This window comes from Chenopodium album, chromosome 7 (assembly GCF_948465745.1).
Source record: "Chenopodium album chromosome 7, dcCheAlbu1.1, whole genome shotgun sequence".
Classification (NCBI taxonomy): domain Eukaryota; kingdom Viridiplantae; phylum Streptophyta; class Magnoliopsida; order Caryophyllales; family Amaranthaceae; genus Chenopodium; species Chenopodium album.
In genome coordinates, this window is record NC_137840.1 from 2791395 (window position 1) to 2817756 (window position 26362).

General features: G+C 35.6%; 3 protein-coding genes across 3 annotated transcripts; 2 read left to right on the forward strand and 1 right to left on the reverse strand.

Annotated features, from left to right (window-relative positions):
* The first annotated feature begins 882 nt into the window (after positions 1-882).
* Positions 883-6502, forward strand: LOC145638804 (uncharacterized). Its single transcript, XM_081689841.1, has 7 exons — positions 883-1308; positions 2762-2851; positions 2980-3060; positions 3185-3316; positions 3427-3645; positions 5460-5552; positions 6084-6502. The coding sequence occupies exons 1-7, from the start codon at positions 1093-1095 to the stop codon at positions 6243-6245; spliced, it is 993 nt and encodes a 330-aa protein (XP_081545967.1). The 5' UTR covers positions 883-1092; the 3' UTR covers positions 6246-6502.
* A 3769-nt stretch (positions 6503-10271) lies between these two features.
* On the forward strand, positions 10272-17036 carry LOC145638805 (O-fucosyltransferase 6-like). The gene is made up of 10 exons (XM_081689842.1): positions 10272-10778; positions 10861-10902; positions 11027-11117; positions 11613-11689; positions 12545-12633; positions 12750-12921; positions 13186-13367; positions 15347-15449; positions 15698-16029; positions 16119-17036. The coding sequence occupies exons 1-10, from the start codon at positions 10578-10580 to the stop codon at positions 16555-16557; spliced, it is 1728 nt and encodes a 575-aa protein (XP_081545968.1). The 5' UTR covers positions 10272-10577; the 3' UTR covers positions 16558-17036.
* A 143-nt stretch (positions 17037-17179) lies between these two features.
* On the reverse strand, positions 17180-24028 carry LOC145638806 (protein EARLY STARVATION 1, chloroplastic-like). The gene is made up of 11 exons (XM_081689844.1): positions 23344-24028; positions 21275-21351; positions 20942-21135; positions 20751-20790; positions 19722-19803; positions 19523-19600; positions 19318-19443; positions 18650-18771; positions 17833-17872; positions 17648-17722; positions 17180-17523 (listed from the first exon to the last, which is right to left on the reverse strand). Exons 1-11 carry the CDS (start codon positions 23712-23714, stop codon positions 17373-17375), a joined length of 1356 nt encoding a protein of 451 aa, XP_081545970.1. The 5' UTR covers positions 23715-24028; the 3' UTR covers positions 17180-17372.
* Positions 24029-26362: the final 2334 nt, after the last annotated feature.

The window sequence follows — 26362 nt, forward strand, 5'->3', positions numbered from 1 at the left end:
ATAATAATAACATAACAGTAGTAGATTGGTTGTACTATATTGTGTAGTAGTGTATAGTAGTAGTATTATTATGACTCAAAAATTAAGAACTACACCAGTAGTATCAAAATGTAAGAAGCTATGATAATTAAGCAAGGGACAAAGGGTGATGGTGCACTGGTGCTACATATATATGGGTGCTGCAACGGCGGCAATAATAGGAGGGCAACAACAAGGTGGTTGGAGTGGTGGTGGTCATGGTGGTGCGCGATGCTCGCGGCTAAAGAGAAAGGAAGGGGAAATGAGGAGAAGGGGGAAGGAAGATGAAGAAAGTAGCTTGGGGAGGATGATTTTGAACAATGTGACTGATTTTCATGGCTACTTATAGCCTCAATTGGATAGTATTTCAACTTTATCAATCAATTCAAGAGCAAGTGGGAGGTTCTATTGTTCTAGTCCCATTTTTGCGAACATGGTGGACTTCAAGGAGCAAGAAAATGGTGTTCTGTCCGGCAACCATAACTTTTAATCTGTGCAATCAAACGACAATTATACCGTTGAAATTGAAGCTCTTAAATAATCAAAAGTTAAGCCAAATCGGATCACGGATGGACCTTGATCGGAAGTGATTTCCAAGACTGTTCAAGTTTGAGTCAATTTTAGAGTTGAATGGTGTATAAGGGAGCTACGTGAAGCATTATTTATGAAACCATTAGGGATAACATAGCCCCTTTCTTCCGCCAAAAAAAAATTTTTAATCCAACACAAAAAAATGATATTAGTTTCCTTATCTTTTCATAAAAATTAACGTCCCTATAATTTAAAGTACTTAATCGTCTAAATGCAAATGTTGTTAGCCTAAAAGGCAAAATTTGTGCGACTTCAAGTAAACGAGGAGTAATATAACAGCTAATTCCGAAAGTCCGTAGTCCGTAATATGTTTGGCTATAAACATTACGGGTAGCAGCATAAATCCTCTCCTTCCTTTGTTTTATCCTTGTACTACTCCATAGATACACTTTCTCTGTCATATCAGTAACACAAAAAGGGCTTTAATGGAGGTTTAAGATTAGGGTTTTCAAGCTGAATCAGTCAACCAACTTAACTACCACCATGTCTTCTTCACTCATACTAAAGCCTACCTCACTCTACACTCATTCTTCTCGCTCTTCGCTATTTGCTTTATCAACCAACTCAAGAGTTTTCATTTCTTCAGTCAGTTTTCCGAGGAATTTCACCACTCGACGCCGATTATCTCTCGGAATTCGTGCTTTGAACAATTCATCTTCTGATAGTAATACCAATGATACTGACATTGGCAATTCCCAGGTCTCTTTCTTTTTCGCTATCATTTTCTCTATTTTTGTTTGATTTTGTGTTAAATTATGTTATTTTTATGCTCCAATTGATCATTATATTCCTTATTTTCGATTGTTTTTGCTTGTTGATAGAATTTGTTACTTGCTTGATTGCAATTTCGGTTTTTAATGGAGAGGTTTTATGTCGAATTGCTTGTTTTCGAGATTGAACTTTAATGCCCTGGAATCTGAAATGTGTAGTTGTGAATTGTTATCTGAACTCTTCTTGGTGATGATGATAAAACTTTAGTAAAGTTATCGATATGGTCAAGCTTGTAGTTGCTTTGAGAGCTGCACATGAGCATGATTTTAGGCCCGGAATCCAGTTATTACTATCGCGACACGTAATTAGGTCTAGGTAGAGTGTCAGTGCCATAAAGTTGTAGATTAAATAATACAAAGAATGGAGGAAGTAGGTTGCCTTGCCTTTTCCATTTATAGACTTACAGGAATCCTAGTTTGAACTTTGAAGTTGTTCATTCTAGTTTTATAAGCATTGAGCTTTCGATTTGATCAAGAATGTTTACGAGAGAAAAGGGAAAACATTGCTACTAACGTGGGCAATACATACGGCAATTTATAACAATGCCTTGAAAATGAGAAGATTGATTTCAAGGTTTACTTCAAGTGCTTTATCGCTTGCTTATTCTCTCTATGATTTTGTGATTAATGTCAGTTGAAAGTTTGAAACAGCTTTGCTTGTTTGCACAGGAAAGTATGTGTTCTGATTTCATGAGTAATCTAGTTAGAAACTTTACAGGTCTTTTTTGTTATCTTTCTTCTAACTGTCACTTTTCAGATGCGTGCTTTAGCAGAAGGAGATACTGTAGAACTGTACAATTTGTTTTTCTTTTTTTTTATATCCTGCAAGCAGTTTTCTGTTATAAAAGACCAATGTGTTTTGTGGTAGGTTGAAGAATGACCATTTGGATGTTCAATGATTAAATTTGAATAAGATTGTGAAATTTAATAATTGACTGTTCTAGTAACATTTTAGATTTTGTGATGCAAAGATATCTAGAATTCTAGATATCCTTTTCAAATCTGTCCAAACTATACATTGAGCATTACTAGAAGGGTTTCTTTATTTTGTTTATTTATGATATTATTTATTTAGTTTGTGTTGGGGTTGGGAGGATGATTACAGGTTTCACATTAAAGAGAAAATAAGAATTCTTACCTAGTCACCTCAACCATGTATTTAGAAGAAATTATCGACTTCTGATGACACTCTGCATGCTTTATTTCTCGGTTTCTAGCTTTTATTGCTTGTCTATAGTCATACTTTGAAATCCTCATCAATCCCTATTTTTTAAAACAATTATCTCCACAATGTCTTATTCCTACTTACAAAGAGATTACTGTAGGTCTAGTGGAGTAGATACACCTTCTCTTAATGATATCTTACCTTTTCAAATTACCAGCCAAAAAACAGGAAGGATATTCTGCTGGAGTATGTGAAAAATGTGCAACCAGAGATTATGGAATTGTTTGTTAAAAGGGCGTCTCCACAGGTTTGTGTTTTCAACATCATAATCTTCTTTTTTATTGTGAATTAATTGCCCATTTTATAACAAATTTTTTTCCCCCTGAAATTAATATATGAATTCCAAATGTAAATGTATTTCTTGTCACTCCTTAGGTGGTGGAGGCAATGCGTCAAACTGTTACAAACATGATTGGCAGTTTACCTCCACAATTTTTTTCTGTAATTGTAACTACTGTAAGTCCTATTCCCTAACCAGGTTGTATCTATGCCTCGATATCCATGTGTCTTGGCAATCACATTTGCATATGAGTAAAAGTTGTAGCACTTTGTTGATCAGGATTTCTACCACTTGTTTCAGGTGGCTGAAAATCTTGCTCAACTTATGTATAGTGTAATGATGACTGGCTATATGTTTAGGAATGCACAGTTCCGAATTGAACTCCAACAAAGTTTAGAACAGGTGGCTCTTCCTGAACCGCAAGAAAATAAGGTAACACCTTTCTATGTAATGTTTTAATTCTTCCGACTTAAATTGTTTCTTTTGGGTTTCTTCTGGTCCTATGCCAGAGTTTGTAACTTAAAATCAGGCCAAATTTTCAGGATGCTCCAGATTATGCTCCAGGTACGCAGAAAAAAGTGTCGGGTGAAGTTATTCGGTGGAATAATGTCTCGGGACCTGAGAGAATAGATGCTGAGAAGTACATTGAGCTGCTTGAAGCTGAACTAGAAGAATTGAATCGTCAAGTTGCTAGAAAATCTACGAATGGTCAAAATGAGTTGTTAGAATATATGAAGTCTCTTGAACCCCAGAATTTGAAGGTGAGGAAGACCAAAATCTTGTTTTTAATTAGGGCACAAACAAAATATAGTCAGAGTCTTCTCCTGCTGCTCGTGTTTTTATGACATAATTGTGCCACCGAGTTTTATCGCTTTTAAAAATAATTACACGAGATTATTTTAGGAAAAGTTGATATTTTTCTTTTAATAATCCCAACTTTTGATTATTTTGGGGGGTATTTACTTTCTTCAATCCCAAACTGGTCAAGGAAAGTCAATGACCTTTTATAACCAGTTATGTGTCACGTGTCAAGATGTAGTTGGTAAAAAAAAAAAAAAAGAAAAATATAAAAAAATTAGGAAAACCAGAAAACCCCTTATCCCTCATACTGGACCACCCTAACCACAACCACCACCTGTCGCTGACAAGGCCTACCCTTCCCTTCCCTTGCCCCAAAGCTGCGCTGATTTCTCCCCAATCCCCCCGCACCGGTGTCCGGCGTTGCGACCCACCCCCACCCCAAATCTCCTCCTTTTCTGATCCGGTTCTCCGCCTCCACAATCGAAAATCCCTTTAAATCCCTCCCACCATTTGAAACTCCCTTGAAACCCCTCCCTCACTCCCGAAAACCCCCAAAGGCCCCAATAGCCCCTTCCTCACCGTCGAAAATCCTAGCCGCCGGGGTAAGGGGAGTGGTGATTGGAGGTTTTCGAAGTGGTGGAGGGGTTTATTGGTGGTTGCGTGGGGGTTTCGGGGAGGAGATGGTGGTTTAGATGGAAGCTGCCGGAGGGGCAACGCCACTGGTGGGGGAGAGTGGTCCGGCGAGGGAGAAGGCTGGCTGGCGGGTGGTCAGATTTGTTTTGGGTGGTTGGGGTTTTGGCTGGGTTGTTTTTTTAACCAGTTAACTTGTGAAACATGTCATTTCAAAAAAAAAAAAAAAATCAACCGTAAGCAGTAATTGGAATTGAAGAAAGTAAACAACACTCAAAGTTGGGATTATTAATATCAAATTTTACCATTATTTTATTATATTTACTTGTTACAACTATCTAAAATATAGTCACCTTGTAAGCTTTGTTTATCACTTTAAAGTGTTGTGTTTTTTTTTTGTTTTTTTTTTTTTAATTTTTTTTTATTTATCATTTTTTTATTTTTATTTTATTATCGCTTGTAACATATGCCTATGGATGCATGCACACCAAATTTTGTATTGTGTTAGGCTAAAGCTAATTTCTATTTATAAATCATCCATTTTTTTTTAAATTGAGGGTATATATGGGGGTTCTAACGTTTCTTATATAGTGTAACGCACAAGAGTTTCTGAACTGAGGCACACTCATGCATTGCACTCTCTTTTTGGGAAATTGGTTCTACATATGTCCCCACCCCCCCCCCCCCCCCCCCCCTTTTTTTGTTTGTTTGTTTTGGTGGCCAAAATGCATTCACTTGTTGTGAGAGATCATTTTTATAATTTAAGCAGCAGCACCAAAAAAATGTTAGAGAAGGAATAAGAGAATGATGTGGGGGGAATTGGGGGAATGCAAGGTAATCGTGTAAGCTTGAGGCAATGGTGCTGGCACCTTTTTGCATCTCACACTCGGGAGGCACTTTATAGGACCAGTCTGAGCTTTTAAAGTTTCAAGAACTGCTAGCCATCTGATCCATACTAAAAAATGACATCCATATCCAAGTCTAAGCATCATAATTGCTAATAATGAGGACTACTTTAATAAATGACACAACTTGCATAATTCTTGTATGCATTTGGCCTAATTCATATTCTCCAGTGTACTGAGGTTTTACTTGATTATTCCAGTAGAGATCTAACTCAATTGGATAATTGTTCTTTGTGTAGGAGCTGACAAGCACTGCCGGAGAAGATGTCATTCTGGCAATGAACACATTCATAAAGCGCCTGTTGGCTGTTTCAGATCCTGCTCAAATGAAGGTGTAGAGCTGTTCAGATTTCATCTTTTTTTGTTTTTTTACTTCTATTATCACCCAGCACCACATTAAGACATTAACTGCATAGCATATGTACCTTTTTAGTTGAGAGAGTTCTGGTATTCTCATGGTAGTAGACTGTCTAAGGGAAGGATTTGGTTTTAATTCTTAATTAAACATGTCCAGTATTCAGTGGGCATCTGATTTGGCTTTAATTGGGGACAGTAGGACATGGATCTGAGTTTTCCACTTTGGTTGTCTTTTATGAAGCTGCTGGGTTCTGAGAATGCTTTATGTTTTTGTCCGGCCTTAAATGATCTCTTCTCTGAGTCCGTTACAAACTAAATAGCAAACCATTGGAGAACCACTCACTCATACCAGACAAAAAAGTAAAAAAGAGGTTTTCCCTCTTGATGTACCATAAATGCGAACTTAGGAATTCTCAATTTTTGTTTAATGATTTTTAATGGATGACTTTGACTACCTGGTTGCTAATATAGCGGAGTTTGCTGATTTCCTTGCATATTTACTGCAGACTACTGTTTCGGAGACTAGTGCGACTGAACTTGGCAAGCTATTATATTGGCTAATGGTGGTGGGCTATGGTCTCCGCAATATTGAAGTCCGTTTTGATATGGAAAAAGCACTTGGAAGTCCACCTAAGCTGGCTGAGCTACCTCCAGGGGAAATCATTTAGGTTCTGCTGAGGAATTGTCTATTTATGTTCTCCATTATTATGAATTCATCATTTTAAAGCTGCTTGTGACGTGATTTATTTATGTCCAGCTCTAGCTTAATAGAGGTTTATATTCCATAGAGAATAGGTTATAAGATGAGATATTCAATGAGAAATGGATTTTCAGCACACCCTCTTTCTTTTAGATACAAGTTCATAAGCCTATCATGTTTGTGCAAGGGTATAACAGAAATTTTGCAGGGCAACATTTTCAGAAATACGCCTTAAAAGTGTAAGCCCCATTTTACATTTTGGGGTATTATCGCACTATAACATGAATATTGAATATCATCATGGTTATTTGGAGTTGAGTGTAGGCATGGTTGTGGCCTCTGGGCTACATGGCCTGCGGCAGTTGTGCTGTACTTGCCATGCCAAAGGATATAGGCCCCAACAACTTCAGGTCCGTCCAGGTTTTATTCTGCACTGCCAAGACACTGGCCCCATGAGTCACGGTAAAGTTTTTTCCAATTCTTTTGACAAGCCTTATTGTGTAGGCTGGTGGGTGACCCCTCCTGTTTGTACTGAAAAAACCGCAGCCTAGGCAAGGGGCTCGTGTTTGCATATGCGTTGGACTATGCCAACACGGCCCACTTTTAAAGGGTGTGGTTATGAGTCTATAGCATAACAGTATTCTTACAATTGTGTTTTGGTGCCCCTAAAAGTCACAAATATACTGTCAATGCATTTTTTATTGGAGAGATGATGGCGTTTAACAGAAGGAATTTCTGATATAGCTGCAGCTGGCAAAGGAAGTTGCTTGAGTTTGTAGGAAGTATTATTAACGGTTCTCAATTATGCTCAGAATAATGATAGCATTGCTCTGCTTAAATATAAATCACGAGCAATGGAATATGTAGTACCATTATTCCGAATGGGACAAGTGGATTTTTTCGTCTTCAAAGTGTAAAAGTTAAAATTATTTATCTTTTCGTTTAAATAAGGAGGGTAATAATGAATTGAAGCAAGCAAGCATCAATGCCAACAAATTATATTGGTTTTGGTTTAGATTATATTTCAAGCAACGAGGCTTGTTCTCGTTGATTGAGCTGAACCTGAACTGAACTAAATATTTTATAAGAGAAGGAAATTAGGAACTGAACTGAACTGAAAATAAGTTGAAGAGAACAGGCCTTCATTTGATATAACATATTAACATTGATTAATCACGGTATGATGGGATGGTTTGAGTAGAGGTGATAAAAAAAAATCAGTCTGTGTTAAGCCTTAACATTATATCTCATGCCCAAACCTGCAAAAAGTAACGGACTTTTTGAGCCTATTGTTGTCACAATGATTTCTTTACGTGTTGAATTGGGTAATACACTTTATTATTTTATTTTTTTTTATCTAGAATAGAGACATAATAAAATTGGTACACCATATTCAATTTGGATATAATTCGGAATTAGATCGATCGGATGATGAGGAATTCTTAGCCTCTAATAATTAGAGTCATGAATGACTCTAATAACACACGTTGATATTTCACATGATACCAACAACAAAATATTTTTGCAATTCGTTGGTATCACTGAATAAGGATGTTGGTATCATGATGATAACATCTAAACGATAATGAAATACCAATGCGTATTATGACATTTTTTTTCCAAGTGCGATAAAAATGAATGGACAGTCATTTACTTGGATAATCAAGAATGAATGTGTTTTGCATAATGAATTATGTACTCGTATAAATTCTTCACTTCACTAGTTCACTTACCGAGAAAAGAAGGGTATCAACTATTTAAGCATCCAATTCTGACACCTCTTCCTCACGTCCGTGCACAAAGATGATTTGTTTTCGTACAAAGCAAAGCACTAAAAGTATGGCCACTTTTACTCCTAGTATAGTACTCGTAGTATAATATTGTAGTAATTGAATGCTTATCATCTAAGTTATTGTTTCCCAAATGTTTATAGTATAATTTTTAGACTGAAAATGACTTCAAAATAGAAGAATAGCTCTTAGACAAGTCCATCAATTGCATTAACAAAATGCAGTTAGGGCCTTGCTGCACCTATTTAGAGCCTTGTTTAACTTCAAAATAATCAAGTATTTTTCTTATTTTGACTCCATAGTCTACACTTGACTTTTGTTTATCTTTCATATTAACAATATGCACTTTCTTGATGTAATTTGCATCAATAGTTGATGCCAACATGATTTAAACTTATATAGGGGGTATCAGATCAAAATATCCAAGTATAATTACCTAATTTTCAATCTAAAGATTGGAAACCGAAATTTATGTTTTCGACATGTCAATCGATTATCTTTGGTCCTACTTATACATAATTTGCTTTTATTGTGCTAGAATATATGAGTATGCCATTTATCAGGCATTTAAGGTCAGCAAATATGCCAAGCATTTGAGGGTAGGAGGGAGATTAAAAACGTAGTATAATCCTTTAAATTTTGCTTTGATTATACTACCTCCATTTCTAAAAGTTCTTAATACTTTCACTTTATTTTATTTTTGGCAAAGTCATATTTCTACTTTATCTCTCTTATTGCACAATATTTATAACCTTCCATCTAATTTGTATTCCGTATTACTCCGCTTAATAAACTATTTTTACTTTATCCACCTTTTTCTTATACTAGATTAAACCCCGTGCAATGCACGGTTGTTAAATAATTCTAATGACAATAAATTTTACCAAAAATAATGGATATAAATATTATAAATAGACTTAGTAGTAAAAAGTATGAAATATTGGGAAAGAAATTAATTAAACATGTAATAGTTTTAATGGGTAATTTGATATTTAAGGACATTTATTTTAGATTTTATACAAAATAAAAGTCATAATTTAATTACAATAAGCTTTTTTTAGTAAGTGGTTTTGGAGGGAAAACTTTTTATAATATTTTGCCGAGTGTTCTCTAAGTTTCGCCTTTAGTATAATGTAATTGATTCATCACACCAACACTCCATATCTAATTTCCTAACTTATTTGCAAATTGTAAATGTTTAAAACTTTTTTTTTTTTTAACCAAATGTTAATTTGAAAGAAGGCAGACATGTTTCTTAAAAAAAAAAAAAAAAAAGGCAAACATGTAGTATTATCATAATTATTGACCCTAGATTTATCTTACCTTATTTGAACCTATTAACTTTTATCTTATCTAAATTTATTAATTTTTATCTTATTTAATCTTACTTAACTTTTTAGACCTGATAAAAATGAAAATAAGGTAAAATTATCTTATATGAACTTATCTAGACGATTTAATGAATCTAAAATATGTGAACACAAGGTAAGGAGGGGAGTAGGTAATTCGAATAATGAAATTTATATGTCCAAAACATTGAAGTGGTAAATCAAATAAATAATTACTTTGTAAAATTGAGGAGTTATTTCTTGTATTATCCATAATCCATTTTCTTAATTATTATGAATCTAAAAAGGAGTTAACCTAACTAGTTATACTTTTAACTAGAGGTTGAAGGTTTAAACCTTAGCTTTTGTACTTTTTTATCCAAGATCCGCCACTATAAAGTATATATAGGTTTGTAAAATTATACAGGGACTATATTTTCCTCCCTTTATTATTATTAGAATGAAAAGGAGGTTGTCACTTCAAGGGAGTAACAAGTGGGGAGGAAGGGTTACGAAATCCCAACCCCCAAAGTGTATCTAGTAGGGTTTGATCTCACAACCTCTTGATTGTGAGATCCAAACTTTGTATTACAATTTATTTATTTATTTATTTTAAATCAATTTATTTATTTGTTTTAACATACAAAGTACAATGAAAATGAAAGAGAAAAACATTTAAAAATATAAAGCAAAATTATTTCTATATTTAGGTCTCCTACATCTAAAAAAATCCAAGCTTATCTGTCTTGTAAAAGATTAAAACACCAAAAAAGCAAGAAGAATGGGTTGTACTTACAAAGTTGCACCAGAATTAGAAAAATTGCAAATTGGCAAACACAACAACACCCAACAAAAAAAAAATAAAAAATCGTAAGAAGAAGAGAGTAGAGTGCAGTGTGTTTGTGTGTGCAGTGATTGGTAAGAACGAATCAAATTGTCGTCATCGAAGCTGCCATTTCCATTCCCACCAAATAAAGCATCGCATCGCATCGCTTCGTATCGCTTTCTCTCTCCTCTTCACCTTCCTCCATTTTTCCCCATTCCTCTTTCTCTCTCCACCTTCTTCTTCTTCTTCTTCTTCTTCTTCTTCTTCCTCCTTTTCTAGAGAGAGAAACGGTGAGAGAAAGTTGCAGAGGAGAGGAGAGAGAAAATAGTGTTGTTGAAGCTTTTTTGTTGGCGCCAATGGCGAATCAACGGCGGCGCCACCACCATCTCCACCACAGCAACACCAGCATCAGCCGCCTTTCTCGCCGATTTCTTCCCGCTGTTACCGCCATCGTTGGTGTCTTCTTCCTCTGCTTCTTCGCTCTCTCTCTTCTCGCTCCCCGTCCTTCTCGCCTCCTTCACCACGGCCGCACTCGCAGCTCATCTTCGTCTTCTTCGGTAATCTCTCGCTTTCGCTTCAAACTGCAGTTTCAGCATTTTATTTTTTGATTAATTTGTGTTTTTTTTGTGTTTTGCTAAGGATGATGATGCTTCCGTCGGAGTTTCGATCTCTTCTGTTCCGGTTAGGGCTTTTGATTGTCTTTTGATTATTTTTGGATTATTTGAATTCGATTTTGTGATTTTTGAGTGTTGCTTGGATCTGATTTTTTTTATTTTTTTTTATTTTGTTGTTTTATGAAATGTAGGATGTTGGAGGAAAATCTAAACATGATATTTGGAGGTCTAGAGATTCTGAATTTTTCTATGGTTGTAGCAATGCCAGCAGTAAATTTATGAGTATGTGCTCTTTTTCCTAGCTTGTTATTTCGATTATTTATATTTGCTGTTGATTAATTCAGTTTCTATAATTTGCAGTATGAAGTATTTTGTATTGGTATAATAATATGTTGCAATGTCTATTGAAATTTTCCCTTTCATTAATCAGCAATAAGTTAATTGCTAATATATCTTTGCTACTCGCGTATATTTGATTGTTAGACGTCTTCTTCATATTATAGGTATATGTTGAACTGTATTTTTGAAAGAATTAGTTGAAATAGCTGTAGAATTATGTGTGATAGTTAATGTGTGACTAGTTTTGGTAATAATATCTACAAGGATGTTTGAACATGTTTGAACCTTAGATGTACTCGTCGTTGTAGTCTTGGGAGGTTAGGGGATTAACTAAATATGCTGTTTGTATACTGAACTTATATGGTAACAGTCTTGATACTATTTGCATATGGATTCATTGTCATTTGTTTGAACCTGTGGTTTCATTCTCATTCTCAGAAGCTGATACTATCACACGTCCAAGTCGTTATTTGATGATTGCTACAAGTGGAGGCTTGAACCAACAAAGAACCGGGGTATATATTGCATTACTTTGTTATATAAGCATTGAGTGGTCTGTATATGGTTTTCTGTTTGTATGTTATCTTATTTGCTTTGGTTCAATTGTGTGCCAGTTTGTGAGTCTGTCCATCAAAATCGTTTACTGGTCTCTGATGTTTGGCCTGTTACATGTAACACGGATATCTTTGCTCTTTTCTGAAGTGTTTCTCTGCTTGATTAAATTTTAGCTTTAATAAATGATAGGATTTTATTGACTATATGATTACTGATTTACTGTGCTGTTCATTTACTACATAAGCATAGTTTTTATTTTTTGGAAACCTGTTTTCTTGACCAGTTTGTGAAACATAAGTCGGAGTTGGATTATTCCTGCTCAATCAAAAAGCATGTATATAGTAGAATGGATGATGCATGTTAAAGACTTTGTCTTTTCATCTGTTGTATTTCTTAATAGGTGTTTAGGAAATTTCCAAATACCAGACCTACTGACTTTAGAAACTTAAGAACTACAATATGTGCTGTTGTTGGGTACTTTAATTCTGTGACATTGTCAATGCATTGCGGACGGATCACTGCTATGCATGGATTCTCAATCACCTTTTGATGTCAGTAACTCAGTATCAGTGATTTTCTGCTCATAATCCATACATAAAATTTCAGCTCTTCTGTGTTTGCAAATGGGTTTGGATATATATATGTTTTGAGTATATCACTCTTCATCTTCCATAATATTTTTATGGAAACTATGATCCCCCTTCGTCATTATACTGCTAGCTGTTAGGATTAGTGCTCTGTGTTTGGGATAACACTGCAAGAGTGCAAGTGCTGACTTTGGGCTACTGGTAATTAATACATGCAACTTTTGCCAGATAATTGATGCAGTTGCTGCAGCTCGTATCTTAAATGTCACTCTCGTTGTGCCAAAGTTGGACCAGAGATCTTATTGGAAGGATGCTAGGTTTGTTTTTGTAGTGATTTCCATAAATCTTCTTTAAACAAACTTCTGGCATGTCTATTTTTTCATGCCTAAACAAATTTAATGCTGAAGTGCTGGATATTGTTGTATGCTTGCAGTAATTTTGAGGACATCTTTGATATTGATTGGTTCATATCCTTCCTATCAAATGATGTGAAAATCGTAAAAGAACTCCCAAGCGGACCAAAAGTCACAACCATGCGAGTTCCTAGGAAGTGCAATGAAAGATGCTATGAAAAGCGAGTTTTACCTGTTATAATGAAAAGGCATGTAAGTCTTCAATATATTTCTTTCATTTATTATCTTGAATTTGTTAGTTTATCAGAAGCTTGTTATTTATTCATCTTTTTTCTTCTGACTATCACAGTAAATTGACTTCCAGCTTATAACTAAGTATACTTTCTGAACTTATGACCATCAGAATAGTGAAACATTGGCTATGTGGTTGCTGAAATTCAATTTTCTTCATGTCAACATGACTTGAGGAGTTATCTCATTGACATTAATTCTTGTCCATCTTTTTTAATGACACAGGCTGTTCGGCTTACCAAATATGATTATAGGCTTGCAAATCGGTTGGAGACAGATCTTCAAAAGCTAAGATGCAGGGTTAATTACCATGCTTTGAAGTTCACTAGTCCCATACTAGAAATGGGCAAATTATTGGTACAGAGGATGAGAGCCATGAGCAAGCATTTTATTGCTCTCCATTTAAGGTAGAGCCAATATATCTTTGGAATTATATTATATTTATTTATTTATAGCATTGCTATGTTTGTTAATCACAATTGCTATAACTCCAGCTCTCATGTGCTCATATAAGAGCAATAATACATATATAATGAGTGACCTTTGTGGCTGAGCATATTTGGGCCTGCTTTAAGAAATGGTTGGAACTGTAGTTTTGATCACACAATATGAGCTTTGTGATCGTTGTTTTAAAAAGCGCATCTTAGGTGCGCCTAGCCACAAGTTATGGTGAGGTGTATGATTGACTCAAGCAACCTTGGGCACGACGAGAACAATGTGGCTCACCTGAGGTGTAGTTTGTCGAAGGCGCTTGAGGTGCAACTATAAGCTGCATGTGTGGTTAAAGAGTATTTGTGAGGCCATGACACATCCCTTCCCCCCTCCCTCTTCACACTTTCTGTTTGCTCAGTTCTCTGTCCCCTTTATTTGTTCAGCATTCCCATGAACAAAGTTGAGCTCTTTTTGCTGAAAAATAGAGTTAACTTACTTGACTGTGCCTTTTATTAAGATGTCTGCCTATTGTGCACTTAAGGTTGCCTTATTCTGCTTCAATGCAGCATTCCATGTATTTTTTTCTCCCAGTTGGTACATGATTTTCCCTTGCTGCCTAGATTTTTGGAGATGTCACCTAGAATTCCTCTAGTTGCAAATCATTTTATCATAAATCTAGACATGATATATCAAAACGAAGAAGTAGGGGGGTGGGGTTATTTGTTGAAGATTTACCTCTCCCTCGAACATTGTGTTTAGAGTTTAATTATTTGTAAATTAGGCTTGGACGTGGCATCTGAGAGGAAGGGCAAAAGCTTAGGGATTTTCCTACCCTTCCTAATTGTTTTGCATGCAACAGAATTTTCAACTAGGCAAATCTTATGTGGTACCTTTATCTCTGCGTTAGTTCTACGATCTGTCCCTGATACAATGAAGACTCATGTCAACTTTGGCATTAATCTTAAGAGTAATAGTTGAATGGAATTCAATGAAGTGGAAGAAAAGGTTGATGTGATGGCTAGAGATATGTAGTAAAAAAAATTCTGAACTATTTTTTGTTATTTTATGATGTCCAATAAAGTGGTAGTGGTATTGTGGGGCACATATTAGGTTTCCATACTACATTATCTCTAAAATCGTGAGGATGAGGCCTAGTACTCTTCAAATAGCGAAGCCTTCACTTTAGACATGCAGATCAGAAACAAGAAAGCAAAACAATAACACATTGGATATGTTCCTGTTACTCACACAGGGTTCAGACAAAAAACATATCACTGATATCCTTCATTAAACAAAAGAATCTGTTATATTAGAAGGTAAAGAGTTGTTTGAATTATCAAGACAAAATTTCATTTGTTATAATTTCACCACTAAACACGGAGGTCTAAGGATTTTCTAATTGCACTTGTCAATCTTAGTGGTATTGTGGGTAGGAGAGAGTAAATGGATTTTAGTGGTAATTAAACCACCTTTCTTACCACTTGCTGTCTTACCCACAAATTATGTGGTATACTGGTATAGGAGAATCAATAACCCTTTCTTACCTTTCTAAAGAGAATGGAAAGCAGTTTAGTGTTGTCAAAAAAAAAAAAAAATGATGTATATGCATGTCAATCAGACAATCATTTTTTGCATCCTGAATAATGTATGTCTCTTGAGGAGGCGAGGCCCATGCGACAAAGACCAAACATGGGATACTTGTTGGCTCTGTCAGGCAATCTGCTTCTTATATAAATGTTTTGACTTTTGAGAGACAATCTTTAATAGTCATTCGGGCCGTTAAACTCGTTTACTAATTATTATATCTGATGCACTTGATCAGATAATAACTTGTTGAATGTCTCCTGGTAACATTTTTTTTTATAAAATTGAATGATGACAGTGCTTATGAGTTGGATGATTTCATTTGTGAAAATTTGGTTTATAATTTGATCCATCCTATTTGTTACTGCAGGTTTGAACCTGATATGCTTGCATTCTCAGGATGCTATTATGGTGGAGGGGATAAGGAAAAAAAAGAACTGGGTGCTATAAGAAAGAGGTGGAAAACTCTGCATGTAAGAATTTTGGTCTTTTCGTGGCTTGAATGTTGACAACATTGATTTTTTTAGCCAACAATGTATGTTTGATTTTTTACAAAATTAATTGTCAGAAGATAGTACCCAACTTGCTTTGGTTTTCAACCTTTATTATGAATTTCCCTTGATATGATTATAGCTCTTTAGCTACCTATTGTTTGGCATAGTTCAAATGTAAAGTATACAAACAAAAGTACTGTAAGAGCTGACTGCCCATTGCTATGCAGGGAAGCAATCCAGACAAGGCAAGGAGGCAGGGAAGATGCCCGCTCACTCCAGAAGAAGTGGGGTTGATGCTGAGGGCTTTAGGTTATAGCAAAGATGTTCATATTTATGTGGCATCTGGTGACGTGTATAGGGGAGAAGAAACCTTAGCTCCACTAAAGTTGCTCTTCCCCAATTTCCATTCCAAAGAAACAATAGCCAGCAAAGAGGAGCTAGAATCATTTTCCAGGTTTTCTTCTCGCATGGCAGCACTTGACTTTATTGTTTGTGATGAAAGTGATGTTTTTGTCACTAACAACAATGGAAATATGGCAAAGATTCTGGCAGGACGAAGGTGGTTCCCTATATTTTGGTGTCAATTGTTGCAAGAAATTCAGATATTGAATATAGGTGCTAACTAAATTTGCTCTCACTTTTTTATAGGAGGTATTTTGGTCATAAGCCCACTATTCGCCCCAATGCTAAAAAGCTATCTAAGCTTTTCCTGAACAAAGGTAACATGACTTGGGAAGAGTTTTCTTTAAAGGCTCGTTCTTATCAGAGAGGATTCATGGGTTTGCCTCATGAGGTAAGACCTGGCAGAGGTGAGTTCCATGAGAATCCAGCTTCATGCATCTGTGAAGATTCTGATGCTAAGGCTATGAGAGATGCAAATCTACGGAAATTTGGGTCAGGGAAGGATCCCACCAAGAAAGAAGAAGAGACCGAGGATCATGAAGCTGATGATGAGTCGGAACCAACAGACCCAGACACTGATGGAGATTTGCTGCTTCAAGAGAGACAGCCAGCAAATGAGACCATGCTAGATTATGAAGGATTTTTGACAGATGAGCCTGAATTAGAAGATATATTATCAGATTAGACAATTTTGCCCTTACGAGAGATATTTTGTCTTTTTCTCTGGGATAACACGGAGTCTGGAGTAAGCTGGGAGCTGAAATTATGAGGTCCTGCCTACATATGAGAATCTGTACAAAGTTAAGCAGACACAATGAGGCTCACGACTTCTAAGCGTTCATTGAAAGATTATGCAACTTTGAATCTGTGTACATTGCTACAATTGGTCGGATGCAGAGATCTTTATACCTACTTGGAGAAGTGCCACTGGTACTATTTCAGACTACCCTTTCTGTTGGGGTACAAATGACATGCTTAATACAAGTTTGCCGCTTTTACAGATTAGATAGTTTATTTTGTAGTTTAATATTTTCCAACTTATTCACCTCTTCCTGATAATATTGCCATATATATAGTAGATTTAGCTTTTAGTTAGTGTATCAAATTAATTGGTAGTAATTGCTGATCATATCTGATGTCTCCTGCAATCATTTTTCTGCATCCGATTTTTTTTTTCCAATGCTCGACTATAAAAATTATTACCTCTACAAATCTTGGCAGGGCAAGGAAAACTGCTACCTTTGAAAGATGCAATTTTAGTTATCCCTATCAAACAATTGGGTCTCACAGTCGTAGAGTTCTTCACCTGAATATAAGTAGTCATTCCATAACTTCCATTATTATTAACCAAGTAAAATACGCAGACAAAAAAATAAATCAATCATGGAAGAATAACATGCGATTCTGTTACACCTTCAATTTCTACCATGACAAATGAATTTCACGAATCAGACTAACTAGAATGAAATCAAAACTAACTAGGAAAATTGTTTTCCTTCGTCATGACGGAGGTGACAAATCTGTATCATCGTCAATAGGTGGTGGTGGTGCAGGACTTGGATAGACACCTGGAGGTATATCTCGTGGTTGGATTGAAAGCAGCTGTGTTGAATCACCCACAACATCCGCCCATCCATAATGCGGTTCAGCCCTTTTATACACAAATCATCAAACAATGGATTTTAGTCCCCAAACTTAGAAATGAAAGAGATCAAAACTATTACGTTTGAAAGGAATTTTCAATTGAAAATGTGAAAATAAAGGCTTTGTCTTACTCGTAATATGTTCCTTCATCCACCACTATATCCCAACTTTCTCCGGTTGTGCTTTTGCCATACTTGTGTACTTTGCTGGCAAAAGGAAATGAATAATCAATATATTATGTCCTACTTTGTAAAATCTAAGGTTATAATTATAATTGCCTCCCAAAAGTTTTAAGCAAACAAAAATAACTGCATACCCATTTCCAAAATGCTCTTCTCCCCATGTCCTAGACCACCCTGCACATCAAAACAAATCAACATTTCAGTTTCACAAGAACATCGTTAAAAACATATAAGCAAGTTTCATCGGACAAATAAGATTCCTATATTAGATTTTTGTACAGGATGAAAAATTGATGAACAAGAATCAATCATTATTAACAACATAGCAACAGATAAATCAGTTCAGTCAGATTGTTAACTACTAATAATGGTTCCTTAAATCATTAGTATCATTGGTGAAATAAGAAAACTAAGAATGTCATTATCTTTGCTCAATAATATCATAGTATGTGTCAGTAGAAATCTAGTAGTGCAGGCCCAGGAAAAAGGCTTGCATATATGGGCTAGTAGATAGGAGCTATGTAGCACGGAATTGACTCAGGTTTTGGAAACAGAACTTCAAGTCCCATGCCATTTCTGCCTTTTTGGGCTTTGTTAGCACAAACACGAGGAAATCTCAAGCTCCAGAAGTTTCATGCTTACTAGGGTAGGAGCACATATGCAGAGAGCCTTTAATCATCACTGGTACTCTAAATCTCTGACATCTAATCTCTAGGCATTTGTTAACAACTAAGAAGGCATTCGAGTACCAGGAAGGCGGGAAAACTAAACATTTTAATCACATCCCAGCTATCCCTCAGTATTTATGTTTCTTCTCTTGTTGGAGTAACAAAGTGAAAAAGGCAGGAAATTGTCAAAGTGTAATGACTTAAGGTAGTCAATACGTACACAGGCAATCTGCAGTCTGAAAAACTGAAATCATGAATGTCAGAGAAAAATAGCATCACATACGTTCATCACTGGGAGATACATGCCAAGTTTCTCCTTGGCGTGAACCAATGCCAGAGAAAAACTTCTCCTCCCACTTGTCTCCCCATTTAGTTCCAAGTTCAGTCTCGGCCCACTTATCTGTCCTGGAAAAGAAAAAAAAAAAACATTAATTAATCCACACTTCATACCTGAGGGAAGTATTAACACAGATACGTCACACATGAAACATGCAATTTTTGACAAAAGATCTCATAAGATATTGTTCTATAGTCTACGAAATAGTAGAAGAGTACATCAATGATGTAATCATCAGTTTTCCTGCAAGAATAAAATTACAGCATAGCAATACTAGAAGCAAAGTTTATCACTTCCAATGACCAAGTAGTGAGAATCTAATCAGAAATGGCATATTAAGCAAATCTTTGTTCTTAACACACTGTTCTAGGGTTGTGCAACACCTACCTAACAAATCCCATTATCAAATTCTTTAATATAACAACACGCAAACATAATAGCTTAAACACTTTAAGGTTAGTTGACTATCATGAAAAGAGTGCAACAGATTTTCTCCAAAAGAACAGAATTTGATAATGTCGTATCTTTTGTTTTATTTCATGAGAAACAGTTTATCCTTTAGCCACAAAAAAAGCACAAACACAAACACAATTTTAGCAAAGATTGGCTGTAACCATTTTAAGACGGATCCTCTCCCATCGTAATGCTCTCCCCACTTTTCCCACCATGACTGTTCATTCAGCCTGCCATACTTGTGTGCCCCCTTTTCTGTCCAACCTTTAGCATCATATTTCTCCCACCTGAAGGCAATTAATAAATAAGAAGCATGTTTGTCATAATCATGAATAATCAAAGATTATATAGTTCTTGGATACTTACCATTTTTCATACCATCCAGCATTTTCAGAGCCAGATTTAGCCTGTTTCTGGGCACTTCTCTCTATCCTAGCTATATTACTGCCAAAAGAAGGGAAGCATTATTCTCTATGAACTCCAGAATGACATTGGAAATGGTCAAATTTAAGATGTGCTAGAAGCAAGCTTCAATTCTAAAGGCATAAGAGCAGAAATTTCCTACCTCCACTCATCTTGGTGCAGCATTTCTTGCCATGTTTCCCACCATGAATCTCCCTCAGCATTTCTTCCAGATTTCTCAACACCTGTGTTATATTTGCCAAGATGAGAAGCCCAGACAAAAGGTTTAACCATCAAAGACTAAGACACTAGTCAAAAAGACCTATATACTATAAACACAACCTTCTTCCACACATAAAATTTTTATAACATTATTTTAACGGTGAAACCGTACACACAAAAAGGGAGCTGGGATAGGCTAATGGCTAAAGACCAATTTACTATCTCAATCTAATGGAGGTGAAACTAACCATAAGCATAACATACACGATTAGACTTTTTCCGTAAATTAATAAATATTCTATATGCAATCATATGGCAACAAAAGAAGAAAAGAAGTCATATTATAGAGGGGGGGGGGGTATAGCCATGCTTCAAGATAAAATTAGAAATTTTTAACGGTTTTACCCACAGTAAACATGACTTGGGTTGAAAGTCATTTTTTCTAAGAGGGGGGAACCAAAATAGGACTAGTAAAGGTGAAAATGTTTCAACCAACATGGAGCCAACCAACATCAGAACTTACTCGCAGTCTTCATTAGGTTTTGGACTTTTGGTACATGGTACTAGTACTTTTATATTGTAGGCAATAGTTACACACTCAATGCTTAGTTTACGTTAAATTGAGTATTGTCAAATGTCACCTGCTTCCAAAGAATTATAAGTGATTTCAATAATATATGAACCCTGCCGCATATAAATATTGACAATGTCACAAAATTTTACTATGGAGGCAAAGCTACATTTATTCAGCTCTCTGAGATGGGAACTATATAATATATAATTATCTGACTACATAAAAACTTGAATAATGAAATGAACTTATACAAAAAGATGTTTGTTCTTCATCAACCCCCTTAATCTAGTTAAGATGCATACAGCATATATTCACTCTACTACAGGTAAGTTGACCTACAGGTACACAACTAACAGCCAAAGAATTTGTTATGAAAAAAGGGTAAAATATGTGTACCTAACTCTTTGTATCCAGTCCAGTCACTTTTCTCCCACCACTGTCAATAAAATCAACAAATCCATTAAATCATCCATGTAGGAGACAATGAAAGAAAAATAGCAATAATCTTATTGGCATCAAAGCTATGAACCATCAAGTTAACTTGGAAAGTAATATGCCTCCTGGATAAGATAAAAAGCACATTATACCGTTTCTTTCCATTCAGAGGAAGCATCTTGGGACTGACCACCCATTCTTGTCCATCGGCATCTGTACCCATTTTCCCCAAGCTCTTCCCCACTTTCACGATACCAGGTACTGCCATCTTCATTGATACCGGTTTCATTCACATTTTCATTTACCAAGTTTATGCCCCAATCTTTCTCATTTGCAATGCCAGTGTCTATGATGAAGAAAAACCACAAAAATATGTTGAGAACAATGATGGATTTTGCATGCACAATTATACAATCCACAACTATTATCCCCCTTCCCATTCTACATAAAATAGTTTTAAACCATAAATAAACAAATCCAGATACCTCTCTTGGGCGGCGTGTCACGTGATTGTGGACCAGAGTTACGCGGACTACAACGAGGTTTAGAATGAAAGCGGACTCTGCAATAAAAGACAAGCCTATTAGGAGCTGAGTGGGACAATTGTATTAGTTTGTTACATTTTATAGGTTATAATTTATTATTTCTACTCCATCATTAACTGAATCTTTGTACAATCATTTATCTTCTCCTTCTTCCTTTGTCACAATAAACACAATAATGCTCTCAGTAATTGGAAATATATTATCAACATTCCTGGTTATCCTGAACCTTAAACAATTTATACAATAGATCTATTCATATAGCACAACTGTCACATATATTGACTAATGAGTAGTGCTGATACTATACAATAAATTTCAGGTCAACTCATTTCCCTCAAACTAAAAAGATTCAGAATACTATTGTAAATATATGAACACAACTTTATGAGAACTTCCGCTTTAAAAAAACAGCAAAAAGGAACGTGACATTTTTAATAAACAATTTATAAATTATAACACAAACTTAATAGATTCAGATTGCTGAACTGATGAGACTTACACACCTGCACATGCACCAAAAACGCAACAATCATACAGAAGAGTGTCCCTCATATGCAACAGGTAAAATGATGACTCCCTTTCATAGTTGGACCTAACAAATGATTGCCAATTATCAACATTTTATTTTTAATTATCATGACCTAATACTCTAAAATGTGCTCTTGTATCTTGACTTTCTTCTTCAAAGAGACTTTAGTGATATATTGTAAAATGGACATCTAAGGACTTCTAATCTGCACTCTGCACCTCTGCAGTCCTTAGCATAGGCAAGAGCCTCATGATACACACTAAATGCTGACCTTAGTATATTTTTGTCCAAACAATCAATTCTTCTCAAAGTCATTGATTTCAACACTCACAAACCATAAAATCTCATTCTGATTTGAGCCATAAGACCACAACTAACTATTCTATCCTCTCACATTTTCTTTTTATTCATTTTTTTATTAATCGTATACTGCTCAATTCAAAAACATTATGAGACAGTAGAAGCAGCTTTAAGTTAGATTTTTAAGACACCATCAACACTCATCAATCAACAAAATATGAAAATCTCAAGCTGTAACTACCAATTACCAGTCTGCTGAACACTCATTACTCAACAAATGAAAGTGACCGTCACCTTTCCTATAAAATTCACAAGTACAATCCTATTTGATTATGTATTCCCAAACTAATCTCATTCCAATTCACAAAAGACTACAGTCAATAATCCATCCTCAAATTATTGACAACTTTTTTTACATGCTACTCAACTCGCTTCAAAATGAGCGGAGCCAAGTCTTCTAATTAATTTTGCTATACAACGGCTTTTAACTTCGCCAGTCAATTATTGAAATTTCTCCAGCGTTTAGTTACCAACTACCACTCTTCAGAGCACTCATTACTCAATAATTTAAAACTGACAGTCTCCTCGACTGTTGAATTAACAACATCAAACAGCTGACCAACTACTTGACTGCAGAAATGTAGAATTAACAAAGTTCAGACAGATAACCTTCGATAGTAAGACAAAGACGTCCTCGAAACTCTAAATACCAGCATTATCCTATTTGATTCGCATTTTCCATGAGCAAGCAATAACAGTTTGGCAGATCATCAATTCAAGCAAGAATGTACTCATTTCTCATACTCAAATTACATTGAAATACACAGCAAGAGAATAATAAATCAATTCAGCCAAAATAATTCATAAATCTGAATCAAAATCAAACACTTAACCAGAAATAAATAAATAAATAAATATATAAGTTCCGCTACTGTATCTAAGAATTCACAATTCGGCGAAAACGAAGGAAAATCCAACAGACCAAAAGTCACTATCAAACGATACAACCGAAAACAATAAAAGGATAAAGTACATTCCATACTTTAAAATTCCAGCAAAACACAAAAGGCGAATATCATAAGAATTAAAAAAATGCATATATTAATTATAAAAAATAAATAATAATAACAACAATTACAAGAAAAATAAAATGCGAGGAGAAAAAATTAAGGAGACGTACGGAGGAGAAGCGAAAGGCAACGAAGGCAAAGCTTGACTACGAACCCTACGATTCGTTGAACTCTTCTTCGGATCAAAGCGACGCCATTCTTCGCGTTTTTCGCCATGTCTTTTCTTCGAAACTACTGCGTCTGAAGAGCAACAACAGTCAATTCGTCGAATTCTCTCTCCTCCTCTTATGTCTATATCTCCGCCGTCGCCGACACCGGAGAAAAATCTCCGGCGATGCTTAATTCCGGCGGAAGTAGAGGAGGCGGAGATGTCGAAGCTTTGACAGTGGAGTCGAAGGAATGAAACAGCGTCGCCGTGAAGATTACGGAGCTTAATGCTTAAAAATGGCGTTGTAAATCCACCGGCGGAACTTGCCGCCATTAATGTCGATTTTTTCTCTCTTTGATTAAAATCACTCTTATATGAATTACTGGAATGGCATTTCAACCAATCAATCAATCAATAAAATAATAGCAAATTAATTCGCAATTAAATTACGAAAACATGAATAATCGGTGAAATTGTGTATGAACAATGTCAATCTGCAGAAATGAAACCCTAAGTTTGAAAAAGGAGGAAGAAAAATGGCGAACGTATGTTGAGACTTGAAGAAGAAAATGGAGGTTGAAGAGAGAGATAAAAGGAAGGAGGAGAGAGAAAGAGAGAGAGTGTTTTGAGTGAGTGAAGGTGTGTTTAAATAGAAACGATGCGAGCGAAAAGGAGGAGAAAAAACAGAAAGAATTGTTATTAATGAATTAAATAAATAAAAAGAGGAAGAAAAAGGGAGAACATTGTTTGAGGTTCGAGACAAATGTTTATTTTTATCGAGTCACACTTGACGCTGATGCTTCCAATTATGGTTATTTGCTTTGTCATTTTTTATTTTTTTTTTACTTTATTTGACTATTTTCTTAAAGTCTTAACACAAACTTATAAAAGAAATTGTAGAGCTGATTATAAAGATAGTTTAAACTCTAAAATGATTAAAAGTTATTCCTAAAATAAATACTCCCTCCGTTTTAAAGTGCTTGCTCCATTTTTTCATTTGCGGAGTTTTGGAGAAATTGGAGAAAGTAATAAAATATGTAGATATTGTTTTATACACCCGATTGTACCGTACACCCATGACTATTTGCTCTCATTTTGATGTTTGTTTTTCATTCTATCATTAAATGAAGAACAAAAACTAACCCTGGGTTTAGTTGGGTATATTATACTTCCTGAATGTATACTCCTTTCGTTTCTTTTTACTCGCAACAAATACTATAAATGGCCGTTACACATTACTTGCAACAAACTATTTTCTTTCCTTTTGTAGTAACTTTTTTTGTGTGACTTTACAAAATTACCCTTACTTTTGTTTTTAAACACCCTAATTAAACTTCTTATTTTATTATATTAACTTAAACTGTACATTGATTAACTTAATCATTTCCACCAAAATCATTCCCCTCCCAATTAAATTATCATCACTTTTATTTCCCAACCACCACCACTACCATCACCACCACTACTTTACCACCACCGTACCCAGAATTTCTCTCTCTTTCTTCACCGATCTCCCCTCAATTCGACCCCAACATCTCGCCGGAAGTCACGCCGATGTCGGATGTCTAATCGCTTGTGGGTTTTGGATTCAAAATCTAGGTTGTGGGTTTTAGGTTCGAAATCTGGGTTCGTGGGTGGTGGTGCGTTCGAAATCTGAGTTTGTGAGTGAGGTTTTAGGCTCGAAATATGGGTTGTGGATTTTGGGGTTAGAAATTTGAGTTCGTGGGTTTTAGGGTTCGTAATCTGAGTTCGTGGGTGGTGATGTGTTGTAGATTCCTGGGTGGTGGCGAATTTTGGGTTCAGCGTTGTGGCGGATTTTATGCAAAAAGGGCGAATTCTATGTTAAATTGCGGATCTAGGGTTCTGAGTTCTGGGTGGTGGCGGATTTTGGTTGTTATGGGTTCGTGGGTTGTGGGTTGTGGGTTGTGGGTTTTGGGGTTGTGGGTGGTGGTGGGTTTTAGTTGGTCGGTGTTTGGGGGTGGGTTGTAGTGGGATCGGTGTTTAGGGCTGTGGGTGGTGGTGGATTGTAGTGGGTTGTGGGTGGTGGTAAGTTGTAGTGGGTTCGGTCTTTGCTGGTGGAGGTGATAGGTGGACAAATGGTGGTGGTGTTTGGTGAATTCCAGTTTCTGGGATTTCAACTTTATTTTTTTAAAAAAAAAAATTTAAAAGTGGGATTAACACACTTAAGTGTATGCCCTTATATTTCATTAATCATGGTTTCAATATTTTGCCTAGGAGTCCGTTCTTCCCCTCTTTGTTGCGAGTAAAAAGAAACGGAGGAAGTATAACAATATCTCAAATAAGGAGGTTGTGGGGTAGGTAAAACAATTTTCAAAAATATAAAAAGTAAAAGAAGTTGAGAGAATATAAAATTAATAATATATGATCTATATTGGGTCCACTAGTTAAGAGAATTAGATTAAATACGGTGTATAGTAAAAACTTTCCAAATAAGGGAATGAAGTAAGTATTTAAAAACGGATTGAGTAAAGGTTACCTCAATATGCATAAAAGTAACCAATAAAAATAGAAATTATCTACGCTTTATTAGTAAAGAATCACATCCTAAATGACTAAAAATCAATTATTAGTGATTGATTGTAATTAAGTTGCCTTTATAAAAAATTTCTTGTTGTCTATTTATATAAAAATTGTATTATGTTTAAAGTTACCCAAAAAAAAGGCAAAAAGTCACCCTAAAATTAGCTAAAAGTTACCCTTATACTGCTCGATGTACACTAATATTAGTGTAAATAGAGTGTATACAAAAGTTTTCCAAGTGTTAATTAGGGGCTAATGTGCGTAATGTAATAGTTAACATTTATTTTTTAAAGACATAGTTAACCATTTCTAAATACTACTACAAATCTAAATACTACACATATTTAATTTTTAGCAATTAAATTTTCTCTCTCTTTCGCCATGGATGACCTCGCTCCTCTCCTTCGCCGTAACCACCACCAACTTCTCATCGGGTGGAA